The 26,884-nt window shown below is 42.1% G+C and overlaps 1 protein-coding gene across 1 annotated transcript in view; it reads right to left on the bottom strand.

Moving 5' to 3' along the window:
• The window catches only part of DLGAP2 (DLG associated protein 2), a 709,806-nt gene that overhangs the window by 561,672 nt on the left and 121,250 nt on the right, over positions 1 to 26,884 (bottom strand). Inside the window, exon 3 of the mRNA XM_084623310.1 lies at positions 11,773 to 11,827. Within this exon, the coding sequence (XP_084479436.1) occupies positions 11,773 to 11,827 (55 nt within the window). The remainder of the gene's footprint in view (positions 1 to 11,772; positions 11,828 to 26,884) is intronic.

The raw sequence follows: 26,884 nt of genomic DNA, 5'->3' as shown, positions 1-26,884 counted from the left end.
GATTCACCAAGGGAAGGTCATGCCTGACTAATCTAATCGCCTTCTATGGAGGGAAAGCAGTGGATGTATTGTTTCTATGATTCCCTCTTAAAGAGGGCACTGGGCAAAATCCACTATAATTAGCCATGCATTTAAATATACAAGTAAAAGCCTATTTTGTTATTGGTATAGTGTTTTGGTTCCTAAACTCTGTAGTGTTATGCTCTCTGAGAAGTCGTACTGGCTGCTACACAAGTCAAGTACACCTGGTCACAGAAGCCAAAACCAGACTGTCCGGGTAAAACCCGATAGGTGACAACCCTATCAAGTCCATGGATTTGGAACATTTACCAGCCATTCAGATCACTCATTTAAAAATAAATAATAAATTAATAATAAACCACTGGTTAATATAATAACGGCAAAACCTGCACACTTTCCCGAATCCTGATCCAAAACTCTAACAAAAGCAGCTAAACCAAATGATAAATGAATGTAGATCTACTTTTCAGAGGCAAGTGCACAAGTTTAATTTCTTTAGTTTAGTCAAGTATAAACAAAATTACATCTGAATATAGGAATTATTTTAAAAATCTACCTTAGATTTTCTCCTAGCAAGTATTTGCTGTTCAAATAAATTGGGGGGGGGGGCGGGGGGAAGGAAGTGCAATAGCATTTTCTTAGCTAACTACTTTGGCTAAAGAAGTAGATGGTCACCACTGTGGTGTCCCTAATACTACATCTGTGCCAGTTTATCAGGTAGAAATCATCAGTTTTGTAAAACAAAGAACATCCAAACAGAGTATGACTGATGTGATTTTAGCCCATGTAATGGCCACATGAAAATGAAAGTGGACATAAACACAGAATAATGAGAGTTTTACTGTTCTGTGAAAATACAATAATGAATAGCAAAAGCTGGAAATTGAATTGATGAAGAATGACACCACATAAATCCATATTTCGCTAGAGTTTCTGTATAACTTTTTTAACCAAACTCTTTATCAAACTCAAAATTAGCCACATAAAGTTCAATACACTGTTTCAAACCTATGTTTTACTTCAAAATCAGGTATAAACTTCCCCGCAAGGTTTTAAAAGGGCAGGAGGACATCACTAGTTTTAAACCAGGTGGAGAGGAGAGCAAGGCTCACCGTAGCATGGTGTCAACCCATTTAAGGTTTAGCAGATATTAATATTTCTTAAGGAGGCTGTAATGGAAACAACGTATCACTACAAAAGGTTTTCTTCCCCACTCCCTGCTCCCGCTCTCCTGCTGGTATTAGGTCATCTTTAGTGATCACTCTCCTTACAGTGTGTATGATAACACCCATTGTTTCATATTCTCTGTGTACATAAATCTCCCCACTGTATTTTCCACTGAATGCATCCGATGAAGTGAGCTGTAGCTCACGAAAGCTCATGCTCAAATAAATTTGTTAGTCTCTAAGGTGCCACAAGTACTCCTTTTCTTTTTGCGAATACAGACTAACACGGCTGTTACTCTGAAACCTGTAATGGAAACAGTCATTCCAATCTTAGCAAATGTGGAACTACATAAGAGGGACTCAGATGAACAGTGTATTCCACTCAGGTGGAATGAGAAAGGGTAGTACAGAGCATCGAGGACTGTATGATTTGGTTTAATCTGTTCTAGATCTATGTCAGCAATTCACAGTTTGACAAATCAAACCGGCACAAAATACACACAGAGGTCAGTTACCCTACCACCATTGTTGCATTTCATAAATGTACCCTTGTTGATGAGACAAAAGTCATAGATTGATCATGTTGCACTGCTTTGGGGAGAGCAAATAGTAAGAGGTCATCTACTCCAACCCCCTGCTCAAAGCAGGACCAATCCCAACTAAATCATCCCAGCCAGGGCTTTCTTGAGCCAGGCCTTAAAAACCTCTAAGGATGGAGGTTCCACCACCTCCCTAGGTAACCCATTCCAGGGCTTCACCACCCTCCTAGGGAAATAGTTTTTCCTAATATCCAACCTGGACCTCCCCCACTGTAACTTGAGACCATTACTCCTTGTTCTGTCACCTGCCACCACTGAGAACAGCCTACCTCCATCCTCTTTGGAATCCCGCTTCAGGTGGTTGAAGGCTGCTATCAAATTCCCCCCTCACTCTTCTCTTCTGCGGACTAAATAACCCCTGTTCCCTCAGCCTCTCCTCGTAAGTCATGTGCCCCAGCCTCCTAATAATTTCCATCGCCCTCTGCTGGACTCTCTCCAATTTGTCCACATCCTTTCTGCAGTGGGGGCCCAAAACTGGATGCAATACTCCAGATGTGGCCTCATCAGTGCTGAATAGAGGGGAATAATCACTTCCCTCAATCTGCTGGCAATGCTCCTAATACAGCCCAATATGCTGTTGTAGCCTTCTTGGCAAGAAGGCTACACTGTTGACTCATATCCAGCTTCCCATTCACTGTAATCCACAGGTCCTTTTTGGCAGAACTGCTGCTTATCCAGCCAGTCCCTAGTGTGTAGGGGTGCATGGGATTCTTCTGTCCTAAATGCAGTACTCTGCACTTGTCCTTGTTGAACCTCATCAGATTTCTTTTAGCCCAAGCCTCTAGTTTGTCTTCTCTTTCTAGTACCTGCATTTAAAAAAAAACAACTTTTTTCCCTTTAACATTTGTGTGTTTCATTTCATGCCTTCCCTACCCCACACACTTTGTCCCTCCATCCCTCCCTTTGTTTTTTATACAGAAATGGACCCCGCTATTATTTATTAGGATCATCATAGTGCCAAGGAGCAACAGTCACAGACTCCAACATGCAAAGTGCTGTACAAACAGAACAAAACAACACTCTGCCGCAAAGGCCTGACCATCCTAAATCCAAGCACCCTCAAAATTTTGGAGGAGTTTAAAATCTGGACCCAAACCTGCATCTAAAGTTTGCCAGTAAGGTATTTCTCAGGGCTCCATTGTCACCAAGCCCTTCATAGCAAAGGCGCCAACTCTGTGGATGCTCCGAGGCTGAAACACCCATGGGGGGGGGTGGGAGGGAGATAGTGGGTGTTCAGTACCCAGGAATCAGAGCTTAAAGTGTGGAATTGATGAGTTCTGTGCTGCTGCTAATATCTTCTGCCCTTGGGGCAGAAGGTTTGTTTATAATCAGAGACAGGATGATTAAGATAACAAAAGGCTTGTCATTAAATTAATGGTTGTTGGATGATCCTGAAAGCATTGCCAGGCACTCCAGTTAAAAGATAGGAAACAAAGGGTAGAACAAATGGTCCATTTTCAGAATGGAAAGAGGTATATAATGGTGTCCCACTAGCGGCTTATACTGGTCTGGAATCAGTGCTGTTCAACATATTCATCAATGATCTGCAAAAGGAGTAAACAGTGAGGTGGCAAAGTCTGCAGATGGTACAAAATTATTCAAGATAGTTAAGTTCAAAACAGACTGCAAAGAGTTACAAAGGGATCTCACAAAACTGGGTGACTTGGCAACAAAATGGCAGATGAAATTCAGTGTTAAATGCAAAGTAATGCACATGGCAAAATATACTTCCAACAATACATACAAAATGATGGTGCCTAAATTAGCTGTTACCCATTAAGAAAGAACTTGGAGTCATTTGCAGTATTCTGGAAGCACTACGTTTTCCCGAGTACTGCAAATTTGTAAGAATCCTTCTCACTGTGCTTGTATCATCCTGAACTGTGGAATGCTCATTCTCCTGCTTCAGAAGACTTAAAAATTATCTCCAGTCATCAATGGGACAGATGCAACTGAATAATGTAGCTGTCCTTAACATGCATCAAAATAATACCAGGGAACCTAGATGTAAATAAGATTGCTGAAACTTTCATCCAAAAAGGTACAGTGAGCCATAAATGTCTTTAAACTGGGAGGTTAGTGAACAAAGCTTGTAGGTGATTGCAATGATCTTAATATTCTGTAATTCATGATAATGTAATTATGTAGTTCATAATTGAATCATTAAAATAGTAAAGATAGCAATGATAAACACATTCAATAAGTAGAATATGAAAGAAGTTTATAAATATGCTGAAAATAGCCTCCCCCCAAAACTGGTAGAGTGCCCCCCCAACACACACACGCCTCTGAAGAGGCACCCACTGGCAAAAAAAACCAAAAGTCAGCTCCTATGCTTCATAGCCACATCCCTACCTCAGCACAGTCTGCCAGGACCAGGAGTCCAGTAGCAGAGAGAGAACACAGGTTCTCCACTGATAGCAAGGGTGTGGGAAGTGGACAGGGTGGAACAAGGAAAACCTTAACTCCACTCTCTGCCAAGGGCCAGCCAACAGAGTTGAGCCAGTGAGAGATGGGAAGACTTCTCCTTGCTGGTGTATCTGACTGGAAACCTTTATTCAGAGCTTAGCAAAGGCTCAATTTCTCCTTCTATGAGCCCTGCAGTCTATACCCCACAGCTCTGGCTAGAGTCAAATCAAGGCAATATATAGGTCTTCCCCTGAGTTTTCATTAGCCCCTTATTCACTGGAGTCCAGCTGCTGCACATGCAGCCTCTTTGCTTACTATTCGATTGCCTCCTGAAAGCAAATGCAAGAAAAATTATGCTTGCCGCCATATTTTGTTTTCCAAATATACTGTGCATTGTTATGGGAGCTAGGAACACAAATTTACTTTCGGCACTGCTGGCAGCTCTGAATGGTGTAAAAAATTACCAGCTGGGCATATTGTGACATACCAGCCACACACATGCGTGCAGTTTGTACAGCAGTGTCACAAGGCAATTACAGAAGACTGGAGTTATATACAAATTTCATGTGAATGACACTGTACAATGAATGAGATGCACCAAATATAAACAAAAGGAATGGAGGAGTACTCGTGGCACCTTAGAGACTAGCGAATTTATTTGAGCATAAGCTTTCATGGGCTAAAACCCACTTAATCAGATGCATGCAGTGGAAAAATACAGTAGGAAGAGGAGTGTGTGCGCGCGCGCGCACGTACACACACAGAACATGAAAAAAATGGGTGTTGCCATACCCACTTTAACAAGAGTGATCCATAAGGTGAGCTATTATCAGCGGGGGGGGGAGGAGGAGGGGAACCACACACACACCCTCTTGTAGTGACAATCAGGATAGCCCATTTCCATCAGTTGACAAGTTTTGAGTAATAGTAGTGGGGAAAAAATAAGCATGGGGAAATAGTTTTCCTTAGAGTAATGACCAATCCACTCCCAGTCTTTATTCAAGCCTAATTTAATGATGTCCAGTTTGCAAACTAATTCCAATTCAGCAGTTTCTCGTTGGAGTCTGTTTTTGAAGTTTTTTTGTTGTAGTATTACAAATTTTAGGTCTGTAATCGAGTGACCAGGGAAATTGACGTGTTCTCCGGCTGGTTTTTGAATGTTATAATTCTTGATGTCTGATTTGTGTCCATTTATTCTTTTATGTAGAGACTGTCCAGTTTGGCCAATGTACATGGCAGAGGGGCACTGCTGGCACATGATGATGTATATCACATTAGTAGATGTGCAGGTGAACAAGCCTCTGATAGTGTGGCTGATACGATTAGGTCCTATGATGGCGTCCCCTGAATAGATATGTGGGCACAGTTGGCAACAGGCTTTGTTGCAAGGATAGGTTACTGGGTTAGTATTTCTGTTGTGTGGTTGCTGGTGAGTGTTTGTTTCAGGTTGGGGGGCTGTCAGTAAGCAGGGACTGGCCTGTCTCCCAAGATCTGTGAGAGTGATGGGTCGTCCTTCAGGATCGGTTGTAGATCCTTGATGATGCACTGGAGACGTTTTAGTTGGGGGCTTAAGGTGACGGCTAGTGGCGTTCTGTTACTTTTTGTTGGGCTTGTCCTGCAGTAGGTGACTTCTGGGTACTCTTCTAGCTCTGTCAATCTCTTTCTTCACTTCAGCAGCACTCCTTGTTCTGTCGTCTGCTACCACTGAGAACAGTCTAGATCCATCCTCTTTAGAACCCCCTTTCAGGTAGTTGAAAGCAGCTGTCAAATCCCCCCTCATTCTTCTCTTCCGCAGACTAAACAATCCCAGTTCCCTCAGCCTCTCCTCATAAGTATGTGTTCCAGTCCCCTAATCATTTTTGTTGCCCTCCTCTGGACGCTTTCCAATTTTTCCACATCCTACCTTGTAGTGTGGGGCCCAAAACTGGACACAGTACTCCAGATGAGGCCTCACCAACGTCGAATAGAGGGGAACGATCACGTCCCTCGATCTGCTGGCAATGCCCCTACTTATACATCCCAAAATGACATTGGCCTTCTTGGCAACTAGGGCACACTGTTGACTCATATCCAGCTTCTTGTCCACTGTCACCCCTAGGTCCTTTTCTGCAGAACTGCTGCCGAGCCATTTGGTCCCTAGTCTGTAGCGGTGCTTGGGATTCTTCTGTCCTTGTTGAGCCTCATCAGATTTCTTTTGGCCCAATCCTCCAATTTTTCTAGGTCCCTCTTTATCCTATCCCTACCCTCCAGCATATCTACCTCTCCTCCCAGTTTAGTGTCATCGGCAAAGTTGCTGAGGGTTCAATCCACACGATCCTCCAGATCATTAAGGAAGATATTGAACAAAACTGGCCTGAGGACCGACCTTTGGGGCACTCTGCTTGATACTGGCTGCCAACTGGACCTGGAGCCATTGATCACTACCTGTTGAGCCTGACAATCTAGCCAACTTTCTATCCACCTTATAGTCCATTAATCCAGCCCATACATCTTTAGCAAAGCTTTTGACACGGTCTCCCACAGTATTCTTGCCAGCAAGTTAAAGTCAAGGAACAACACGTCCACCACTTTTCCCTCATCCACAGAGCCAGTTATCTCGTCATAGAAGGCAATTAGATTAGTCAGGCATGACTTGCCCTTGGTGAATCCATGCTGACTCTTCCTGATCACTTTCCTCTCCTCTAAGTGCTTCAAAATTGATTCCTTGAGGACCTGCTCCATGATTTTCCAGGGACCGAAGTGAGGCTGACTGTAGTTCCCAGGATCCTCCTCCTTCCCTTTCTTAAAGATGGGCACTACATTAGCCTTTTTCCAGTCGTCGGGGACTTCCCCCGATCACCATGAGTTTTCAAAGATAATGGCCAATGGCTCTGCAATCACATCCGCCAACTCCTTTAGCACTCTCGGATGCAGCGCATCCGGCCCCATGGACTTGTGCTCATCCAGCTTTTCTAAATAGTCCTGAACCACTTCTTTCTCCACAGAGGACTGGTCCCTACTCCCCATGCTGTGCTGCCCAGTGCAGTAGTCTGGGAGCGGACCTTGTTCGTGAAGACAGAGGCAAAAAAAGCATTGAGTACATTTGCTTTTTCCACATCCTCTGTCACTAAGTTGCCTCCCTCATTCAGTAAGGGGCCCACACGTTCCTTGACTTTCTTCTTGTTGCCAACATACCTGAAGAAACCCTTCTTGTTACTCTTAACATCTCTTGCTAGCTGCAACTCCAGGTGTTATTTGGCCTTCCTGATTTCACTCCTGCATGCCTGAGCAATATTTTTATTCTCTTCCCTGGCCATTTGTCCAATCTTCCACTTCTTGTAAGCAAGCTTCTTTTTTAAGTTTAAGATCCGCAAGGATTTCACTGTTAAGCCAAGCTGGTCGCCTGCCATATTTATCATTTCTTTCTACACATTGGGATGGTTTGTCCCTGTAACCTCAATAAGGATTCTTTGAAATACAGCCAGCTCTCCTGGACTCCTTTCCCCCTCATGTTATTCTCCCAGGGGATCCTGCCCATCAGTTCCCTGAGGGAGTCGAAGTCTGCTTTCCTGAAGTCCAGGGTCTGTATTCTGTTGCTCTTTCTTCCCTGTGTCAGGATCCTGACCTCAACCATCTCATGGTCACTGCCTCCCAGGTTCCCACCCACTTTTGCTTTCCCTACTAATTCTTCCTGGTTTGTGAGCAGCAGGTCAAGAAGGGCTCTGCCCCTAGCTGGTTCCTCCAGCACTTGCACCAAGAAATTGTGCCCTACACTTTCTAAAAAGTTCCTGGATTGTCTGTGCACCGCTGTATTGCTCTCCCAGCAGATATCAGGGTGATTGAAGTCTCCCATGAGAACCAGGGCCTGCGATCTAGTAACTTCTGTGAGTTGTGGGAAGAAAGCCTCGTCCACCTCATCCCCCTGATCCGGTGGTCTATAGCAGACTCCCACCATGACATCACCCTTGTAGGTGTTTGTCTCTGTCTGAGGGGTTGGAGCAAATGCGGTTGTATCTTAGTGCTTGGCTGTAGACAGTGGATCTTGTGGTCTGGATGAAAGCTGGGAGGCATGTAGGTAAGTATAGTGGTCAGTAGATTTCCGGTATAGGACATCCCATGTAGATTGGTCCAGGCTGAGGTTGATGGTGGGATGGAAATTGTTGAAATCATGGTGGAATTCCTCAAGGGCTTCTTTTCCATGGGTCCAGATGATGAAGAAGTCATCAATGTACCACAAGTAGAGTAGGGGCATTAGGGAACGAGAGCTGAGGAAGCGTTGTTCTAAGTCAGCCATAAAAATGTTGGCATACCGTGGGGCCATGTGGGTACCCATAGCAGTGCCGCTGACTTGAAGGTATACATTGTCCCCAAATGTGAAATAGTTATGGTGAGGACAAAGTCACAACGTTCAGCCACCAGGGTTGCCGTGACATTATCGGGGATACTGTTCCTGATGGCTTGTAGTCCATCTTTGTGTGGAATGTTGGTGTAGAGGGCTTCTGCGTCCATAGTGGCCAGGATGGTGTTTTCTGGAAGATCACCCATGGATTGTAGTTTCCTCAGGAAGTCAGTGGTGTCTCGAAGATAGCTGGGAGTGCTGGTAGCGTAGGGCCTGAGGAGGGAGTCTACATAGCCAGACAATCCTGCTATCAGGGTGCCAATGCCTGAGATGAGGTGTCCAGGATTTCCAGGTTTATGGATCTTGGGTAGCAGATAGAATACCCCTGGTTGGGGTTCTAGGGGTGTGTCTGGGTGGATTTATTCTTGTGCTTTTTCAGGGAATTTCTTGAGCAGATGGTATAGTTTCTTTTGGTAACCCTCAGTGGTATCAGAGGGTAATGGCTTGTAGAATGTGGTGTTGGAGAGCTGCCGAGCAGCCTCTTGTTCATATTCTGACCTATTCATGGGGACGACAGCACCTCTGACATCATAATCAAAAAGGCCGACAAAGGAGTTGTTTCTGAGGCTGTGGATGGCAGTGTGTTCTGCATGGCTGAGGTTATGGAGCAAGTGATGCTGCTTTTCCACAATTTCAGCCTGTGCATGTCAGCGGAAGCACTCTATGTAGAAGTCCAGTCTGTTGTTTCGACCTTCAGGAGGAGTCCACGCAGAATCCTCCTTTTTGTAGAGAGCGAGAGCATGTGTGATGTGCCAGGGTCAGGCTAGATGGCTACAGAAGAGTAATAGAAGGCATATATTAGTCCCAGATTAAGTCTATCCCTTTTCCCTGGGTAAGGTGACGGGGCAGTTCCAGAACAAGCAGGAACTTGCTGGAACCAGTTAAGCCAGGCAGGCTAATTAGGACACCTGGAGCCAATTAAGAAGCTGCTAGAATCAATTAGGACAGGCTGGCTAATCAGGGCACCTGGGTTTAAAAAAGGACCTCACTTCAGTTAGGGAGAGGCATGCAAGGAGCTGGGAGTGAGAGGACGTGCTGCTGGAGGACTAAGGAGTACAAGGGTTATCAGACACCAGGAGGAAGGTCCTGTGGTGAGGATAAAGAAGGTGTTGGGAAGAGGCCATGGGGAAGTGGCCTAGGGAGTTGTAGCTGTCATGCAGCTGTTACAGGAGGTACTCTAGACAGCTGCAATCTACAGGGCCCTGGGCTGGAACCCAGAGTAGAGGGTGGGCCCAGGTTCCCCACAAACCTCTCAACTCGTGATCAGACACAAGAGTTGACCTGGACTGTGGGTTCCACCAGAGGGGAGGTCTTTGGGCTGTTCCCTGACCTACGTGGTGGATCAGCAGAGACTGCAGGTGTTGTTGTTCTCTTTTTCCCCATGCGGGCCAGCGATGAGGTTATCTGAGTGAATGGCAGATTTGAGCCATGGAAGTGGCCAAACTGAGGGCTGTTGTGAATCTCGGAGGCGAGCAAATCCGCCAATGAGTGCGGGACCCACCAAGTTAGAGGAGGAACTTTGTCACAATATCTATCTTCCTACTGTATTTTCCACTGCATGCATCTAATGAAGTGGATTTTAGCCCACGAAAACTTATGCTCAAATAAATTTGTTAGTCTAAGGTGTCACAAGTACTCCTCATTCTTTTTGCTAACACAGACTAACACGGCTACCGCTCTGAAACCCATCACCAAATAAACAGGTGTCTCTCACCTAAAACACAGACCAAGATTTTTCAAAACTAGGTGCATTAAGGCACCTAAATAAGGGGCTTGACTTTGAAAGGTCAATGAGTGGTGGGTGTTCAGCATTTTTGAAAGTTGGGCCATTTATCCAAGTGGATGAATTCAAAAGCCTAATTTTAGGCATCAACTTTTGAAAATTTTGGCCTTAATATCTGCAGGACACAATTATGTACCAATGAAATCAGTGTGAATGTCACCATTGACTTCAACAGGATTGGGATCAAGCCCTATGAGTAAGCAGAGTAATACAGAATACACTAATGAACAAACACCAAATGGAATGTTGTCATTATAGCCATTATCTTGACAGAATTTTTCAAGATAGTTTGAAAACAGGAAGAAAGGAATGAACAAACTTTGGCTTTTACACTCAGTCTGTGCTCACGTTATTAATGATGTCCAAATTTGATAGGCAAGACAATTGTTTTATTATTTTAGGTCTTGCAGTTTAAGAAATATGTAAATGAAATTTCAACTTATCTTTAATTACAATAATATACCCATGAGTCACATGATGTATGGGTCAAGTTCCACATGCAAATAAGCTGAGGGAAAGAAATCAGATTTTAATTTATTTTTTTGAGCAAATGGAAGTGCTTTGTGCATTGATATATGTTCAACTGATCACACAAATGAGTTGTTGTTTGTGTATTTTCTCGAACTCTATGAAATTAATGTACAACTACTTCCAAGTATTTTAAAATGTTCACACAATTTGTCACACAACCAAATTTCACCATATTTATGAGGATTAATATGTTTTATAAATCTTCTTGTTTTATGATGACTCCAGGTTTCAAGCAAGGGCTTCTGATGAAATAAATGTATTTCAAATTGATATTTTGTTTTTCAGGGTAGATACAAATATCTCTTCTCACTCACCTTGAGATTTTCCTTCCATATAATTCTTCAAAAGTCAAACTTACCACATCATAATCTATACACAAAAGAGTAAGAACTTACCTAAACTAGTAATTTCACATCATCTTCCACTCTATTCTTTTATGCATTGAGAAACACACTTTAAATAAATACAGTACAAGTATTTATAACTCAAATGTCAGTATGAAAAGTTAAGAACCACAGGGACCCAGCCACAAATGGACTCCAGTGTTAAACCTCTTTGTATTATTAATAATAATTATTTTTCTGGCTAGCAAAGTAGTTCGGGAGTTAACATATTCAACTTTATAAAGCAAGATCTGTTAGCAATTTCCTACAAAGATAATAGCCAAAAATAGAACGTAACTTGTAAACCTATTTCACATGAAAACGGATCACTTAAACAGAGGAATCAACTTACTGTTTGAAATAAATCTCATTTTTCACTTTTCAGTCCTATTCTAGAAACAAGAAATCTTCTCAATCTTATACAATTGTGCTTTCATGTTTCTCTGCATCTCACAAGAAAGGCACATTAACAGATCAAAAAATTAAAAAAGAAGAGGTTTACCTGTATTCCTGTCTGGTAAAATACAGCAATGCTTCTGCAAAATGCCAGGCAGAACCTATTGCAACATTAAAAAAAAGAGTTACTACTATTTGAGGGAAAGGTGACGTTTATTATTCAACATAAAGTAAATAGTTCTTATAATGCTCTGCGAATCCAGCGGTTCAGTGGAAGTTCAGCTGTATAAAAGCTGAAGTCAATAGGAGTTTTAAACGCCTGATGGCCACAGTGAGGATAGTAGTCTCCTGTCAGCAACAACTTCCTTGCAAAACTATACTCCCCCACCTCCCCATGAGTTTAATATTGGGTTTATCATCAAGTATTGACAGACAAGAACATTAAGTGCCTGAGCTGGTATGTCTCCATAAAAATTTTGCATAGCTTGTCTTCAAGGTCATCTAACAAACTGCAGCAAAGATGATATGAGAAATATACTCAACTAAAAAACAACAACACTCAGATCAATAGATAGAGTATAATCTTCTCTCAATGGGCAATCATTCCCCCTTCAGCTCCTATTACTCTGACATCTCTGAAGAGGTAATATGATGAATGGATAAAGCAAAGGACTGGGCACCAGGAGATGTGTGGATTCTAATCACCCCTTAGATACTGATTCACTATGTGACCTTGAATTAGGGTTGACAACAGTCCCTTATTACAAGGGACATTCCTTATTTTTTCATCTCTGTACAACAAGATTGGGAGCTGATGAGTGCTGCAAGCAGCAGCAAGAAATGCCCCTGGTGAATGTTGGTGAGTATTGCTTATTAGTACAGTAAAGCTCAGCATTATGAGCACCTGAGTTACAAGCTGACTGGTCACCCACACACCTCATCTAGAACTGGAAGTATGCAATCAGGCAGCAGAAAGAAAAAAAGCAAATAATGTACAATACTGTGTTAAACGTAAACCACTAAAAAAACAAAAACACAGATTTGACAAGGAAAGGCAACTGTTTCTGTGCTTGTTTCATTTTAATTAAGATGGTTAAAAGCAGCATTTTTCTTCTGCATAGTAAAGTTTCAAAGCTGTATTAAGTTATTCAGTTTTAAACTTTTGCAAGGACAGCCATAATATTTGTTCAGAGTTAAACATTTCAGTTACAACCAACCTCCATTCCCGAGGTGTTTGTAACTCGGAGGTTCTACTGTAGTAGTATTTATAATTAATGATGAGGAGGAGGAGGAGGATGATATCAGAAGGAGAGGTGAGGCAGGGGTGCTAAGAAAACAGTCCCTTATTTTTTGTTTTAAAAATACAACGTTGGCAACCCTACCTTTGGCAAACCACTGATGCCCACAGTAAGAAATGGCCTCTTATTTTAGAGGCCTTTTTTCTGGACATAGGACTTTAGATACCTAAGGCTTGATTTGCTGAGGTGCTAACTTTGGGCACCCATTGCCCACTGACTTCAGTTTAAGTTATGCTTCCTAGCATTTCTTAAAATTAGAACCTAGGAAACTAGCCCAGGAAAAACTATAAACACCACATCCAAGTCTCTTCTAGGCCTCCCTTCAGGGCACAGTTCATTATTTCAAACAAAAAAACATGCAAAGTAACAAAACAAAATATTCCCCTGATCAACACAGGCTAGAGGCCCAAAGACCTTTCACTCGGTAATCCTCTCTCCACTCTAGGACCAGTCATAAGAGCCAACCTCCCTCTTGCAGTTCTCCTCCCAAATGAGCACACTCAGCCTTATAAAGGAAATACCTGACCCCTTCCCAGCAGGGTCTGATCATTGAACAGGGCTTTACAGTGGTAGACCACCCTGATACCTTAGACTAGTGTTTCCCAAACTTGGGATGCCGCTTGTTCAGGGAAAGCCCCTGGCGGGCCCAGCCGGTTTGTTTACCTGCCATGTCTTCAGGTTTGGCTGATCACAGCTCCCACTGGCCGCGGTTCACTGTGCCCGTCCAATGGGGTCTGCAGGAAGGGAGGGACGTACTGGATGCAGCTTCCTGCAGCCCCCATCGGCCGGGCACAGCGAACCGCAGCCAGTGGGAGCTGTGATCGGCCGAACCTGCAGACACAGCAGGTAAACAAACCGGCCCAGCCCACCAGGGGCTTTCCCTGAACAAGCGGCGTCCCAAGTTTAGGAAACACTGCCTTAGACCATCCCATACTTTGCTGCACTTTGGGCTACCCACATTTGCCACCCTCATACAAGAACCAAAAAATCATGGTCAGAATTAGAGATCACATTTGAAAATGTTGACTTATCCTTGTGCCTTGGTTTTCCCATACATACACTTAAGAACATAAGAGCTGCCATACTGGGGCCGGCAATGGTCTATCTTGCCCAGTATCACGTCTCTGGCAGAGAGCATACCAAACAAGACCATTACAAAATGATTAACCCCCTTGTCTTCCACTCTTGGCTTCTGGTAGTCAGTGGTTTAGGGATGCACCGAGCTTGGGGTTGTGTTCCTTACCATCTTGGCTAGCAGTCATTGACAAACTTATCCTCCAGGAACTTCACTTCTTTTTTTAAGCCAGTTATACGTGAGGCTATCACAACATCCTGTGGCAATGAGTTCCACAGGTCAGTGTTTTATGTGAAAAGGTACTTCCCTTGTTTGTATTAAACCTGCTGCCTAGTAATTTCATCGGTTGATCCCTTGTTTTTGTATTGTGTGGATAAAAACTTCTATAAAATCATGAATAAAGAGAACTCTACCATAACCCCCCTTAGTCATCTCTTTTCTAAGATGAACAGCCCTAATCTTTCTAGTCTTTCCTCATATGAAAGCCATTGTCTACCCTTGATCAACTTTGTTGCCCTTTTCTGAATCTTTTCCAGTTCCACTGTATCATTTCTGAGATGGGGCAAACAGAACTGGACATAGCATTCAAGGTGTGGCATACTATGGATTTATATATAGGGGCATTACAATACTTTGTTAGCCTTATCCATAGTCTTGTTGACTCCTGCAAAGGATTCTAACAGACTGGTGAAACATGAATTTCCCTTACAAAAGTGTGTTGCCTCTTTCCCCAACAAATCATGTTTATCTATGAACCTGATCATTCTGTTCCCTAATATAGTTTCTACCAATTTGCTTGGTACTGAAGTTAGGCTTACTGGCCTGTAATTGACAGGGTTGCCTTTGGAGCGCTTTTTAAAAAAAATCAGTGTTACATTAGCTATCTTCCAGTCATCTGGTACAGCAAGTTATAAACTCAGTGGTGCTGTGTTCTGGAACTTCCCCTAATATAGAATCTTCTGAAGAGCTGTTATACACTGAAGTGGTTTCAGTAAAAAACTGCCTTTTCTTTAAAACTGAGAATCTGAAAGGTCACCAAGGGAAAGACTTTTTTTTTCTAATTGTTTGGATGTAGAGGGGATCTGCATAATCTAAAAGATGTAATATTGGGTCTCTCAATTTATCCCTGACATTGCTGAGATGAACCCCAAAAGCCATCTGATTCAACATCTCTGCCCTCTTTTGGCTAGCACAGAAAGCTTGTCACAATCCCCAAGATGACAGGTTTCAGAGTAGCAGCCATGTTAGTCTGTATCTGCAAAAAGAAAAGGAGTACTTGTGGCACCTTAGAGACTAACAAGTTTATTTGAGCATAAGCTTTTGTGAGCTACAGCTCACTTCATCGGATGCATACAATCCCCAAGATGACACACTTCATAATAAAGATTGTCTGTTTAGTGAGGAGTTCTGGCCTCCCTCTGAGCCAGAGGGGGAGGAATGACTGCCACCACACTACACTGTTTGCAAAGGACAGGACACTCTGGTACACTATTACCTGATATGGAGAGAGAAAATACCTTTACTTGTTTAAAGATGGACAAGATTTCTTATAAACTGAAGATACAGGAACATCAAATGTCACATGTCACGTGTGAGACTACTAGTTGCATCTCCTGTCTTATTGTAAAAGACATGAGCTGGCAAATACCAAGATCCCAAAATGCTCAGCAGGGACTTTGGCACTCTATGTCCCATTGGTGTAAGTGACAGAAGGGGCATGGCTAATGATTAGAGCCGAGAACTTGAGTGTTAGGAATTAGGCTCTTCTCACCTTTGCCACAGATTAGCTGCATGACCTGTGTAAATCACAAAACCTCTATCATAAAAATGGGGACAATAGGTAGCTCTTTCATGGGGTCAGGAGGCTTAAGCCATCATTACAAAGCACTCTGATATCCTTAGAAAGGAAGGTGACTATAAAAGTGCTATCAACCTAAATGTAACTGTGGCTGAAAACTTATATCTGCCGTGGCTACTCCAAAGGGAAGCCAATTAGAAACTATTAAGGTATTGGATAGCCTTCTTTATATCTATCCCTGCAATACCTAGGTGCTGATCACTTAAGACTGACTGAACTCCTTGCAAGTATCAGAAAAGCCTGATTAAGCTTTGACTGAAAAGAGAATACTGCCACTCTCAGAACATACCAGTCAGTCAATCTATAACTGTTGGGGGGGGGGGGTTATTTTTGTTTTGGCAAAATAGCATCATGGGGGAGCTGGCATTACCACTGTGGTTAGTTTTGTATAATACTTTCTACTAGAAAAAGTTCTTGCAATTTGTTATTTATTGTTTGAGGAAACTTTTGGCCGTGTGCCAAAAGAATAGCTGAACCAAAACAAGACCCAGGCCTGCACTGCCCCCAAAACAGCAGCAGCCCCACAATACTACACGGGGAATGCCTGGGAGCTACCATATAGCCCGTTCCCCACTCTGGGGGACATGTGAGAGGAGCTTCCCCAACTTTCAGTGCATTTGAGGGAAGAAAGAGGGCCAGGTTGGTTTCCCCCTAACCGTTCCCCAGACCCAGCACATGCCCCAGGAGTCCACTCCTCCTGCTCATCTCCACCCTCCTATGGTAACAGTGCTGCCAGCTAACGTAGTTAATCTTCTAATTCAAGGCTGAGAGTGGCAGTGTTGGTCTCCTTTCAGTTCAAAAGCCGGTTTTTGTGATATTTGAAAGGACTTCAGTGGGTCTTAAGGGATCAGCACCTAGATACTTCAGGGATAGATATAAATAAGTCTGCCAAGTACTTTAATAGTTTTTAATTGGCTTCCTTGGGTTTACACCCAAGAGAGATGACAGCTAGGAGCCAGAAACCTTGTGGGTGCCCTCAATGGCTTGTGGAGGATCAGTTACCCTGAAACCGAGACACAACAGATTTACTTTACAGAGTGGTAGCCCTGTTAGTCTGTATCAGCAAAAAAAAAAAAAAAAAAAACCAAACACACACTAGGAGTACTTGTTAATCTCTAAGGTGCCACAAATTTATCTGGGCATAAACTTTCGTGGGCTAAAACCCACTTCATCGGATGCATGCAGTGGAAAATACAGTAGACACACACCCACCATGAAAAAAAGAGTTGGTATGGCAACACCCATTTTTTCATGTTGTGTGTGTGTCTGTCTACTGTATTTTCCACTGAATGCATCCAATGAAGTGGGTTTTACCCACGAAAGCTTATGCTCAAATAAATTGGTTAGTATCTAAGGTGTTACAAGTACTCTTTGTTCTTTTTTAAAAGATTTACTGTTGTTGCCTGTGCAACCTTGATGCTGCTCCTTTATGCATAAGAATATGGTCTCTAACTACATGATTGCAAACTATTCCCCCTCCCCCCACCCCCACAGGGACCCTGCCTAATGTGCTTCATTGGACATAGGACACAAGGGGACAGAATTAAGGTTGGACAGGCAACTGCAAAGCTGCCATTTCTGGACTTTTGAGTGATTGCCTTGGCAAGCTAAAATCACGTTATTTAATACACTTTTGTATGCAATATACTTCTGAGTAGTTAAGGTACAGTAAGTATTTTCCTATGGCACTACTTATTATTGTAAGAGACCTGCAGACCAGAGGCCAAATCCTACTTAACCTAATCATAGAAATAGCCCCACTGAAGCCAATGAGACTACTTAAATAAGTAAGGAGAGCAGGATTTGGACTCAAGTAGCCAAGTGTTCTTATACCAATTCATAAATCAGCTGGAAACTTGAGTTTTAAAAGAATAGCATTATTACCACCATAATTTTCAGAAAACTAAAATTGTTCTATTACATTTCATGGAAGGGTTTTTTTTAAGTACCATGTAATACATCTGAACTGACATTCTTTATACCTGTGGATATAAATAACAGCATCAGCACTTAGGTACTGAGAGTGAAAAATTAAAAGCAGAGAACAAAGAAAATCCTAAAATGAAAAGGGACAATCTTTCAAAGCAGTGTTACACAGACATGGAGATTAGAAAACACAGTCTTATTGAGTTATCTTGTACCACAGCTGAACATTTAGTTCCTTCCCACTCAGGCACAATTTTTTTTTCTGCAAAATCCCAAACCCATGAAGCAGCATAACTTATTTCTTAGGAGAGCTTGATTTTTTTTTCAATCAGATTAGAGTGAAATTAAGAAAAACAAAAGCAGACATTAAAGAAAAAGCAAATGTACAGGAGACAGGCTAAAGCTTTAGAACTCAATTATTTGCTCCCATGTAAAACTAGTGTAGAAGAATGGAGAACCAGGCCCTTAGGGCATTTTATTGCCCATTTCCTACATCAGGACTAGAAATATTGCAGAAAAGACTACAACAATTCTTGCGGTCTTTTCTTTACACTGCTGCCCTGTATAAAACCAATTTCTGGCTGGCAGGAGTTTAATATCAACCTCCACATACTGATTTTTATACTGTACCCATCTCCATGGCATCCGAATGCCTCTTCTCACGGCTCTCCTCCCACTTTTTCCCCTCCATTTCTTTACTCAGTAGAGGGAGTCAGAATTCTTTAGCAAATTATCTCCCTTCTCTCCACTTTCTCCTCTCTCCTGCTTTCTTCCTTTAAATTAACTTACATACTGCAATCCTATTTCTTAAAATGCCTTACTTTTCTTTAATTACATAGAGAAGTCTTGGATTTATGTTTTAATTGTTTGCATCTCTACCTGAACAGGTAATCCTCATCCAAATTAGATCAGATCTGGAGTGACTGGAACAGCAGTAAGCACAATTGTAGTATGTTGTAGATAGAGAAATATAAAAATGCAGACACAGAATGGAATGCCGTTTTATATAATGCCCCCTTTCTGCAGCAAAGGTAGAAATACAAGTTCGCAAGACAAAGCCAGCAGGGTTTACCTTCAGTTGTGAGATAGACCCCCGGTGAGCAACTCAGGAATTCCCATACTGGATATCGGACACTTAGTCCAGAATTCCATCTCTGACTGTGCCCAGCATCAGATGCTTCAAAGAAAGGTGGAAGAATATCACCATAAGCAGATGTAGGGTAACCTGTTCCCCCACTTTAGAGACTAACAAATGCCAAAGAATAAGGTTTAAGATCCCTTTCAAAAATTCTCTTGCTGCACAGAATACTTAATGCTAAGATACTTCAGCATATTCCTAGCTTGAAGGAAAAGACAACTGCTCACATGCTTAGTTACAAATGTGCTTATGTACCCAAATCAGAGCCAAAGTTTCTCGCAATGTGAAATGAAGAGGTAGAGCATCATGTGTTTTAATGCCGACACTTTAAATCCTATTTTTCCAATTTAAAAAAAAATATATATATATTCATTTTAGGTCTGATAGGGCAGAGCAAGTTGAGCCATGTCACTTGCCAAGGTCTAGCATTCAGATAACTTCATCTGCAAAAGCATGTTCACTCATACTACCATAACTTGGGACAGAGTCACTAACAAGACCTGGCATTTTGCTTCTTTTATATTTTCCCCTTTTACTCTGTTTCATCTTTCCCACACCTGAACTGAAAAAAGTTTTTCCTCCCCCCACCCAAGGGTCTCTCAGTCTCTCTCTCTCTCACCCACCCTCCAGTGGTTCTGTGTGATCTCCCCCCTCCGGGGGTTCTAGGAGTACTCCTTTCCTGAATTCACCCCTTCCCTGGGTCTCTTTCTGTCCCTCATCCCCACTCTTCCCATGCTAGGAACACTGTGCCAATCCCTCAGCATAGCAGGGCTCCCAGATTCTCTCCCAACAGGGGATCTGTGCACCCCCATTCCTCCATCTCCACATTCCCCATGCTCTGTACCCACTCATCCGCATGCCAGGGGCTATGGAATACCCCATCTCCCTGCCCACCTTATTAACTAACTGACTGGGAGATAAATCATTCAGGGTATCCTCCTATTAGGAGGATGAGCAAAAGTACTGTTATACTGGAAAGCATCAAACCAGTTGATTGATCGATAAGTCAATTGCAGGGGCACTTGAACCTGTGGCTGTGCTAAATGGATGGCAGGGCTTCCATGTATTCCCCATTTCCCACCCCCTCCCCATCAATAGATTTTTGTCCATTGATGCCTAGAATATTCCCTGAAATTTTGGAATTAATTGGCTGCAGAATTCAGAAGTTACAGTTTAACAGCCAGACAGACAATAATGCCATCAAGTTGAGAGGAATGCATTATAAGCTCAGCCAATAAAATATTTTGTTAAGAAAATACAAATGAGTGCTTTGTGAATTCTGAGCAAGCAACCTTTGAAGTTCTTTAACTTCATTACTTAAATCCTACAAAACCTCTTAGAGGTTGGAAATTATTAAACCCCAGTCCCCTTTACCTCCTTTCACAAACAGAGAATCTAAACTTTTTGTAGTAGAATTATTCTTTCAAGTGACTATGTAAAAATTATAGCAATTTACTCAGCAGTTCTGGTCAGTGTGTGTCTCCAGCCATCCCTATGTCTGTAGTGAGAAGCATGTTTTAATGCTCATTACTCCTGTTAGCACTACACAGCTAGTATGGCTGTAAGAATGAGCTGGATTCTATTTTTTTCTTGTCCATCAACATAGTTGTTTACTAAGTTACAAACAATTACCACTGTGCAAATCAACTGAAGATGAAAAGGTTGCATAGGTCCTAGGTTACTGAGGGCCTAATGGTTTTGTATAGGTGTAACTCAAGACAGAATTTGACCTAGAAAACTTTTATTATAGTAGATATGAGAGAAAAAAGAACCCAGCTTGATTTTAAGATCCCATGGTGAATCCCTGATAAGTCACATCTGACTGAGCAGCAGGTCTATACCTTATTTGCATCCAGTAATCCCCGATTCCCTGGAGCCAGTTCAGCCCCTGGCATAAACTGGAGTAGCCTCAGAGCTGCTATAAATTACAGCTGCCTGCAACCACCTCCAAAGGCCATGCCCTGACATGCCCCCAGAAAAGCCGGCAAGTTTACTTTATATGGTTAAAAGTAACTTGTGGAACACATTGTCATAAAAACAGACTGGATTACAAGAGCTCAGTAGGATTTAAAAGATTAGACATTTATATGGATAAACATCCACAATTATATCACATAAATTAAAAATAATAGGATATGAACTCATTCTTCACGACATTAAGACAGCAGCTAACTGCTGAACATTAAGAAGAAACTTCTCCTATGCAGTGGTTATTCCACAAATATCCACTAATGAGCTTTTTGCCCCTTTATCTGAAGCATCTTGGTACAGGTGAGTTGGAGGCAAGATACTGGACTAGATGATCTAGTTTGATCCAGTAAGGCAAATCCTCTCTTTTTTCTTAAGAGTGTTACAAATTACACCTGATAGGTCACGCACAAGAACTGCTACGAATTATACCTGCTAGGTCACACACAGTTTGAGTCTAGGCTGAGGCACACCAACAAAGTCCACAACTGTAGAGTTTCCAGAGACACTAAGTTTATTACACTCAAGCATGGTGCCCCCCACTAGTCAGGAGGAGACCCCAAATGCAGGTTATACAGAGATTCTATATCTTTTAGCAAAGCATGTTGCCCTCGTGCATCGGAAACCTTAGCCAATAGACAAACCCTTCCCTTATCTACCACCTATCCCTGCTAGGTACATTCCCCGTGCTAGACCATTACTTCAACTACACAACATGGTCCTAAAGCAATGCACCAGTAGCCTTTCTTATCAGGATGGGAGGCTCACATCAAGGCCAGGAGGCAGGGAGTTAGGAACAGACAAAGAACAGAAACCGGGAGTCGAGACAGGCTGGAAACAAGGGGGAGGGTTTTCACAGGAATGCAGTATCTAAGGAACAATCCTCCCGGTGCATGATGTGTTTGCTTTTAGACAATGGTGGGCCCCAAACCAAAATGGAGTCACATATGCTAACTTTTCCTTAACAAGAGGCACACCTTTACACTTGTAAAAGTGGCAGAGTCCTGCGGCACCTTATAGACTAACAGACGTATTGGAGCATGAACTTTCGTGGGTGAACTGTCACCCACAAAAGTTCATGCTCTCGTGGGTGACAGTTCACCCATGAAAGTTCATGCTCCAATACGTCTGTTAGTCTATAAGGTGCCGCAAGACTCTTTGCTGCTTTTACAGATCCAGACTAACACGGCTACCCCTCTGAAGCTTTAAGCTTGTGTTATTTGCAGCTTCTCTGTGCTAAATATTGTTAGTTTCTTCTTTCCCAAATCTAGTGGGATCAGTCTTACTTGTTTTTCCAGATTACAGATCATATTTCATTACATTTTGTTTGCTTTTTCATATTTTTCAAATGAGGCTCATGTTTAGTGCAAGATTTCTTCATAATCAGATACAACTTATCCCAAAGTGTCCTTGTATGTACCACTGCAGAATTTGTAATGCTAGTGACTTCTATAACTGTGCTGAAATTTCACTAAGAATTGTCCTTTGCTTCCTCCTGTTATTATAGACGTATTTTCTATTTTTGCCTCTACTGATTTGGGTTTTTTTGCATTTGGAGATTTATTCTGTTTTTCCTTTATTCCTTTCTTTTTGGATATCATACTGTGAGATGCTGAGCATCACGTGAGATGTTGAGAACCCCAACTCCAAGTGATTCATTGGGAGTGGAGGACATTCAGTATCTTGCAGGATGAAACTCTTGCTGCTTTTGGGAGCTATTCCCCACTCCTTACTTAGGACAAATGAGGTATGTAGGACTGAGCCTCTTATAATCACCAGCTTTCTACCAGACTTCCGAAGGGATACTTCTTCTCTAGGGGGGAAAAAAATAGCTCTTCTATTTGCAAGCTGTTGTGAGCTGCAAATTATTATAAATCAAATGTTGTTTTCCTTTATAGCATTACTATATTTCATTTTTCAGAACATACAAACACTAGTGTCAATAGAAGTGCTGAAATGCTGCATAGAAAAGTTGTGTTTGCGGCCTAGACAATGCTCAGCAGATGAAGCTTATTATGGAGCCAATGTGACCAGTTTTCTATCATCAAGAGTAAAGGAGTACTTGTGGCACCTTAGAGACTAACCAATTTATTAGAGCATAAGCTTTCGTGAGCTACAGCTTATGCTCTAATAAATTGGTTAGTCTCTAAGGTGCCACAAGTACTCCTTTTCTTTTTGCGAATACAGACTAACATGGCTGTTACTCTGAAATATTATCAAGAGTATTACATTTCACTATGCTTTTTAGGGGAGACTAGTCTTGATAATATCAGTGAGATCTTTGGTTTCACTACAATTCCCATAACTATTCAAAGGTGATCTAAAATAGCCAGCAACTCCATTCTAAGTATTACTTTATGCCATGCTATTATGTGCCATATCCACAGGGATTAGCAACAGGTTTCCAGATTTGTGAAATTGCTCTGTGGAATATCTTGTTTAAGACAACCAAGCATAAATAGAGTGATCTTGCTTTCCACTTCTAATCCAGACCTGCATATACTCTACAGCAAAAATTTACCTAAGAGATCTATGTCAAAGCAACACTGGCCTTGCCATTATGAATGGACTAACTCAGTACTAGTGCCGGAAATATTGAAGCACTAAAACTTGGGCATTAAGTGCTGCTGAAATTGGCAAAGCATTTGCAATGCCTCTCAATCATTCTCTGTTAATTGTCAGCATCTCTGCCATCCTAAAGAAACAATCTTGCATAGTAGCTCTTTATTAGCTCCCATCTGTTGGCAAAGGCAGGCTGTACAAAACTTCTCCCACCCAGAGGGATTCCAATAAAAAGTCTATTGTTAGTTGTATTTCACTGTATTGTGATGATATGTCCTGGACTTGTCCAATTATGTTTCTTCAAAATTCTCCGAGACTGCTGTTGTCCAATTCTCAGTTTCATATTCATACTGGTCAGCTTTCATATCAAATTACTGTCAAAAAGCACTTGCTAGAGATTCACTTTGTGAGTGGGGAAAAAGCATTTCTCCCCTCTCCCCCGATGCCGCTCTACTATCAGTCTCTGCAAAATTCCACCTTTCCATCTAGATCAGAGGTTTTCAATCTGCGGTACGCAGACCCCTGGAGAGTTTGCAGACTATGTCTAAGATTTCCAAAGTTGTCTGCACACACCTTTATTCAAAAGTTTTTAGGGGTTCACAAATGAAAAAAAAAATTAAACCACTGATCTAGATAGCAGGAGGATACATGAAACAGGTCCAGGATATTTTGTCACGAAGGACAACCTTTGTTGAACAATTTAGAGGAAATACAGAGAAATCAGATTTAAATTACATACAGTTTTCCTTTTTTTGCCCACTAAAACAAAATCTCTAAGGTTACAAAAGGAAATACTCAGCAATAATCAGAAGTTTGCTGAAAAATATTTTATATGTGAATGTATAATCTATATTCTGGGATCAGAACTTTGTTCTTCTTAATGAAATTAAGCCATCAAATAAGACTTTTATATAGCCTTATTTCATTTTCTTCATGTACATGTGTTAAGAGTTGTATTAATTTAGAATTCTCTTTCAGTTGGTAGCAAATCTGCAACCAGAGGGAAATTTTCTAAAACCTTCTCCATGATTAAAAAGAGATCTGGAAGAAGTAACACAGGGCTGTAATTTGAAAAGACATTGTGGGCAAAAGCAATAAAGGTTGTTTCCTTCTACCTCCAAAATTAAGGATTAATGGGAGAGGATTTCAGTAATGGCAAACCCAATGAATGTATAGTATATGTTGTATCAAAATCAAATTAAAACGAAGGACAGAGACCCTTCTCCCAACAAAAAGATAAAATCTCATAAGGGATAGATTTTCAACTGGTGTAAATGGATGCAACTCATTGGCTTCAGTTTACACCAGCTTATGATCTGGCCATCAATGTCACAAAGCAAAATGAAGCCCAACTCGGTTTTTAAAATATCACTTCCCCGATGTCCCAGGAAAGAAAACGTGAGTTAGCTCTACCGCAGATTCTTGTCAATACCAATAAGAGCAGTTACAATAGTCCCAAACTTGAAGACCACTGTTACTTTTAATCACCAAATCCTCACACAGCCATCATATATCATACACATTTTCTGAACACAGCCTTTGAAGAGCAAACATTTATTTTGGGGAAAAAAAACTAAAAAACAAACATCTCAAAAAGGATTGAGGAAGACTGCACCACTTCCTGTTTTTAAATTACTTAAATTAATGCTAGAAGGTAGCCTTTTTTCTATTTGATAATATTTGAAAATAAGAGTTGGCAGCAACAACAACCTCAAGCCTGTCCCTCCTGGATTCCTCTAATATTAGACACCCAAATAGCAAGAGCAACAAAAAACAACACTTCTTCCCCCTTTGACTGGTCAGAAGGTTACAACCTATTCTGTCAGATCCAGACCTGGCTATGGAGCTCTATACACTTGTGACCTTCAGATTCAATTATTGTAATTGACTGTACTTATGAAGGAATCCACAGCTACTAAAAATACCCCATCCCTCAAGTAAGTGCAAAACACAGCATGAAAAATGCAGGTCAGTGGGAGCATGTCTAGCTAATTCTCAGACAGTTGTACTGGCTGCCCACTGAATTTCGAGTCCTTATCTTCACAATCTGAGATAGCTTGGTCCCAGCTCATACAAAGACCATGAGTACAATCTCCTGAAGCAGCTGTGATTCTCAAAGAAACCCACCTTGTCTCAGTGACTACTGCCAGTCATCATCTAGCCCCCCGCTCACGGGGGTAGATTGCAGTCTGTAATGGCCACTCATCATTGGCAAGGGGTTAGGACCTGCTGCCTTTGCCTATCCTCAGGCAGCCCCTCTGCAGCCCCAGTACCTCTTGGGCCTTTAACAAGGCCTGCAGCCTGGGGGCTTACCAGGCTGGAACTCCCCAGCTCCCTTTGCCCTTCCCCAGTACTGCTCCGCTTCAGGTACCTTACTCCTAGGCAGCTAGCCCTTCTCACTCCAGGGCTAGAGTGAGACTCCCCTGCTTCTGGCCCACAGCCCTCTTATAAGGCTACTCACTCAGCTTCCCCCAGCTGTAGCCCTCTCCAGGGCTATTTTAACTCCTTCAGCCCTGGAGTGGGGTGACCACCCCGCTACAGGGTGTAACGGGAGGAAATGAAAAAATTAGGTTCCATGTAGAGCATTCACATAGCATATTTAATTCTTTAAGGTGTTCAACGCCATAGTGAGAGGCATAGTATTAATAAAAACCCTCCAGCTACAGAAGTAGGTGAAAACCAAAATGATGTTGCTACCAAAAAAGCAATTTCAAACAAACACAGCCATATGGAATTCCCATTTCAATTTCCTGCTAGCGGATTATTAAGTTTGAATAATGCAGGAATTTGCTGCAACTAGCAAAGGAAAACTGAGAGAAATATAATAGGTACTCACCAACTGGAAGAAAGTGAGAGAACAAGATTCAGCCAGAAGCTGCTAGTTACAAATACCTATTCTAGGGCTGTAGAGGTTTAACTCCATGAAATTTAAAGGGCCAGCCCTAGAAGGGCATGTGGGGAAAAAAGTTCTTATAAAAAGCCAACTTTTCATTGGAGACAGTTGTTGAAGACCATGTGTGTTTAGGAACTTGACTGCGGAATTTGGGATGATTCCAGGATCTGTTGCAGACATTTTGTATTCTAATTAGCAAGTCACGTAGGGCTAAATTCACAAATAACTTGGGCATGGTGATGCTTTGGTGTCCAGAAGATCACTAGAATTCACAAAGCTTGAGTTTGGCGCCTAGCTGCCTGTACAATGAATGGAGGAAAATGGCATCTCAGAATGGGATTCACAAAAGCCAGCACAATAGGAGATGCCCAACCGAAGGGTATGTCTGAAGCCCCACCCCTCTCCAAGGTAGGCACCTATGTCTGGGTTACAGGGAGGCTCTTCCCTCTGCTTGGGATTCTCAGCTGCAAATCTGCTCTTGGCAGTAGGCGCCTATGATG

Source organism: Lepidochelys olivacea, assembly GCF_965140295.1.
Source record: "Lepidochelys olivacea isolate rLepOli2 genome assembly, chromosome: 3".
NCBI classification, from domain to species: domain Eukaryota; kingdom Metazoa; phylum Chordata; order Testudines; family Cheloniidae; genus Lepidochelys; species Lepidochelys olivacea.
Note: the sequence above shows the minus strand (reverse complement) of the source record. Positions and strands in the feature narration are given on the sequence as shown.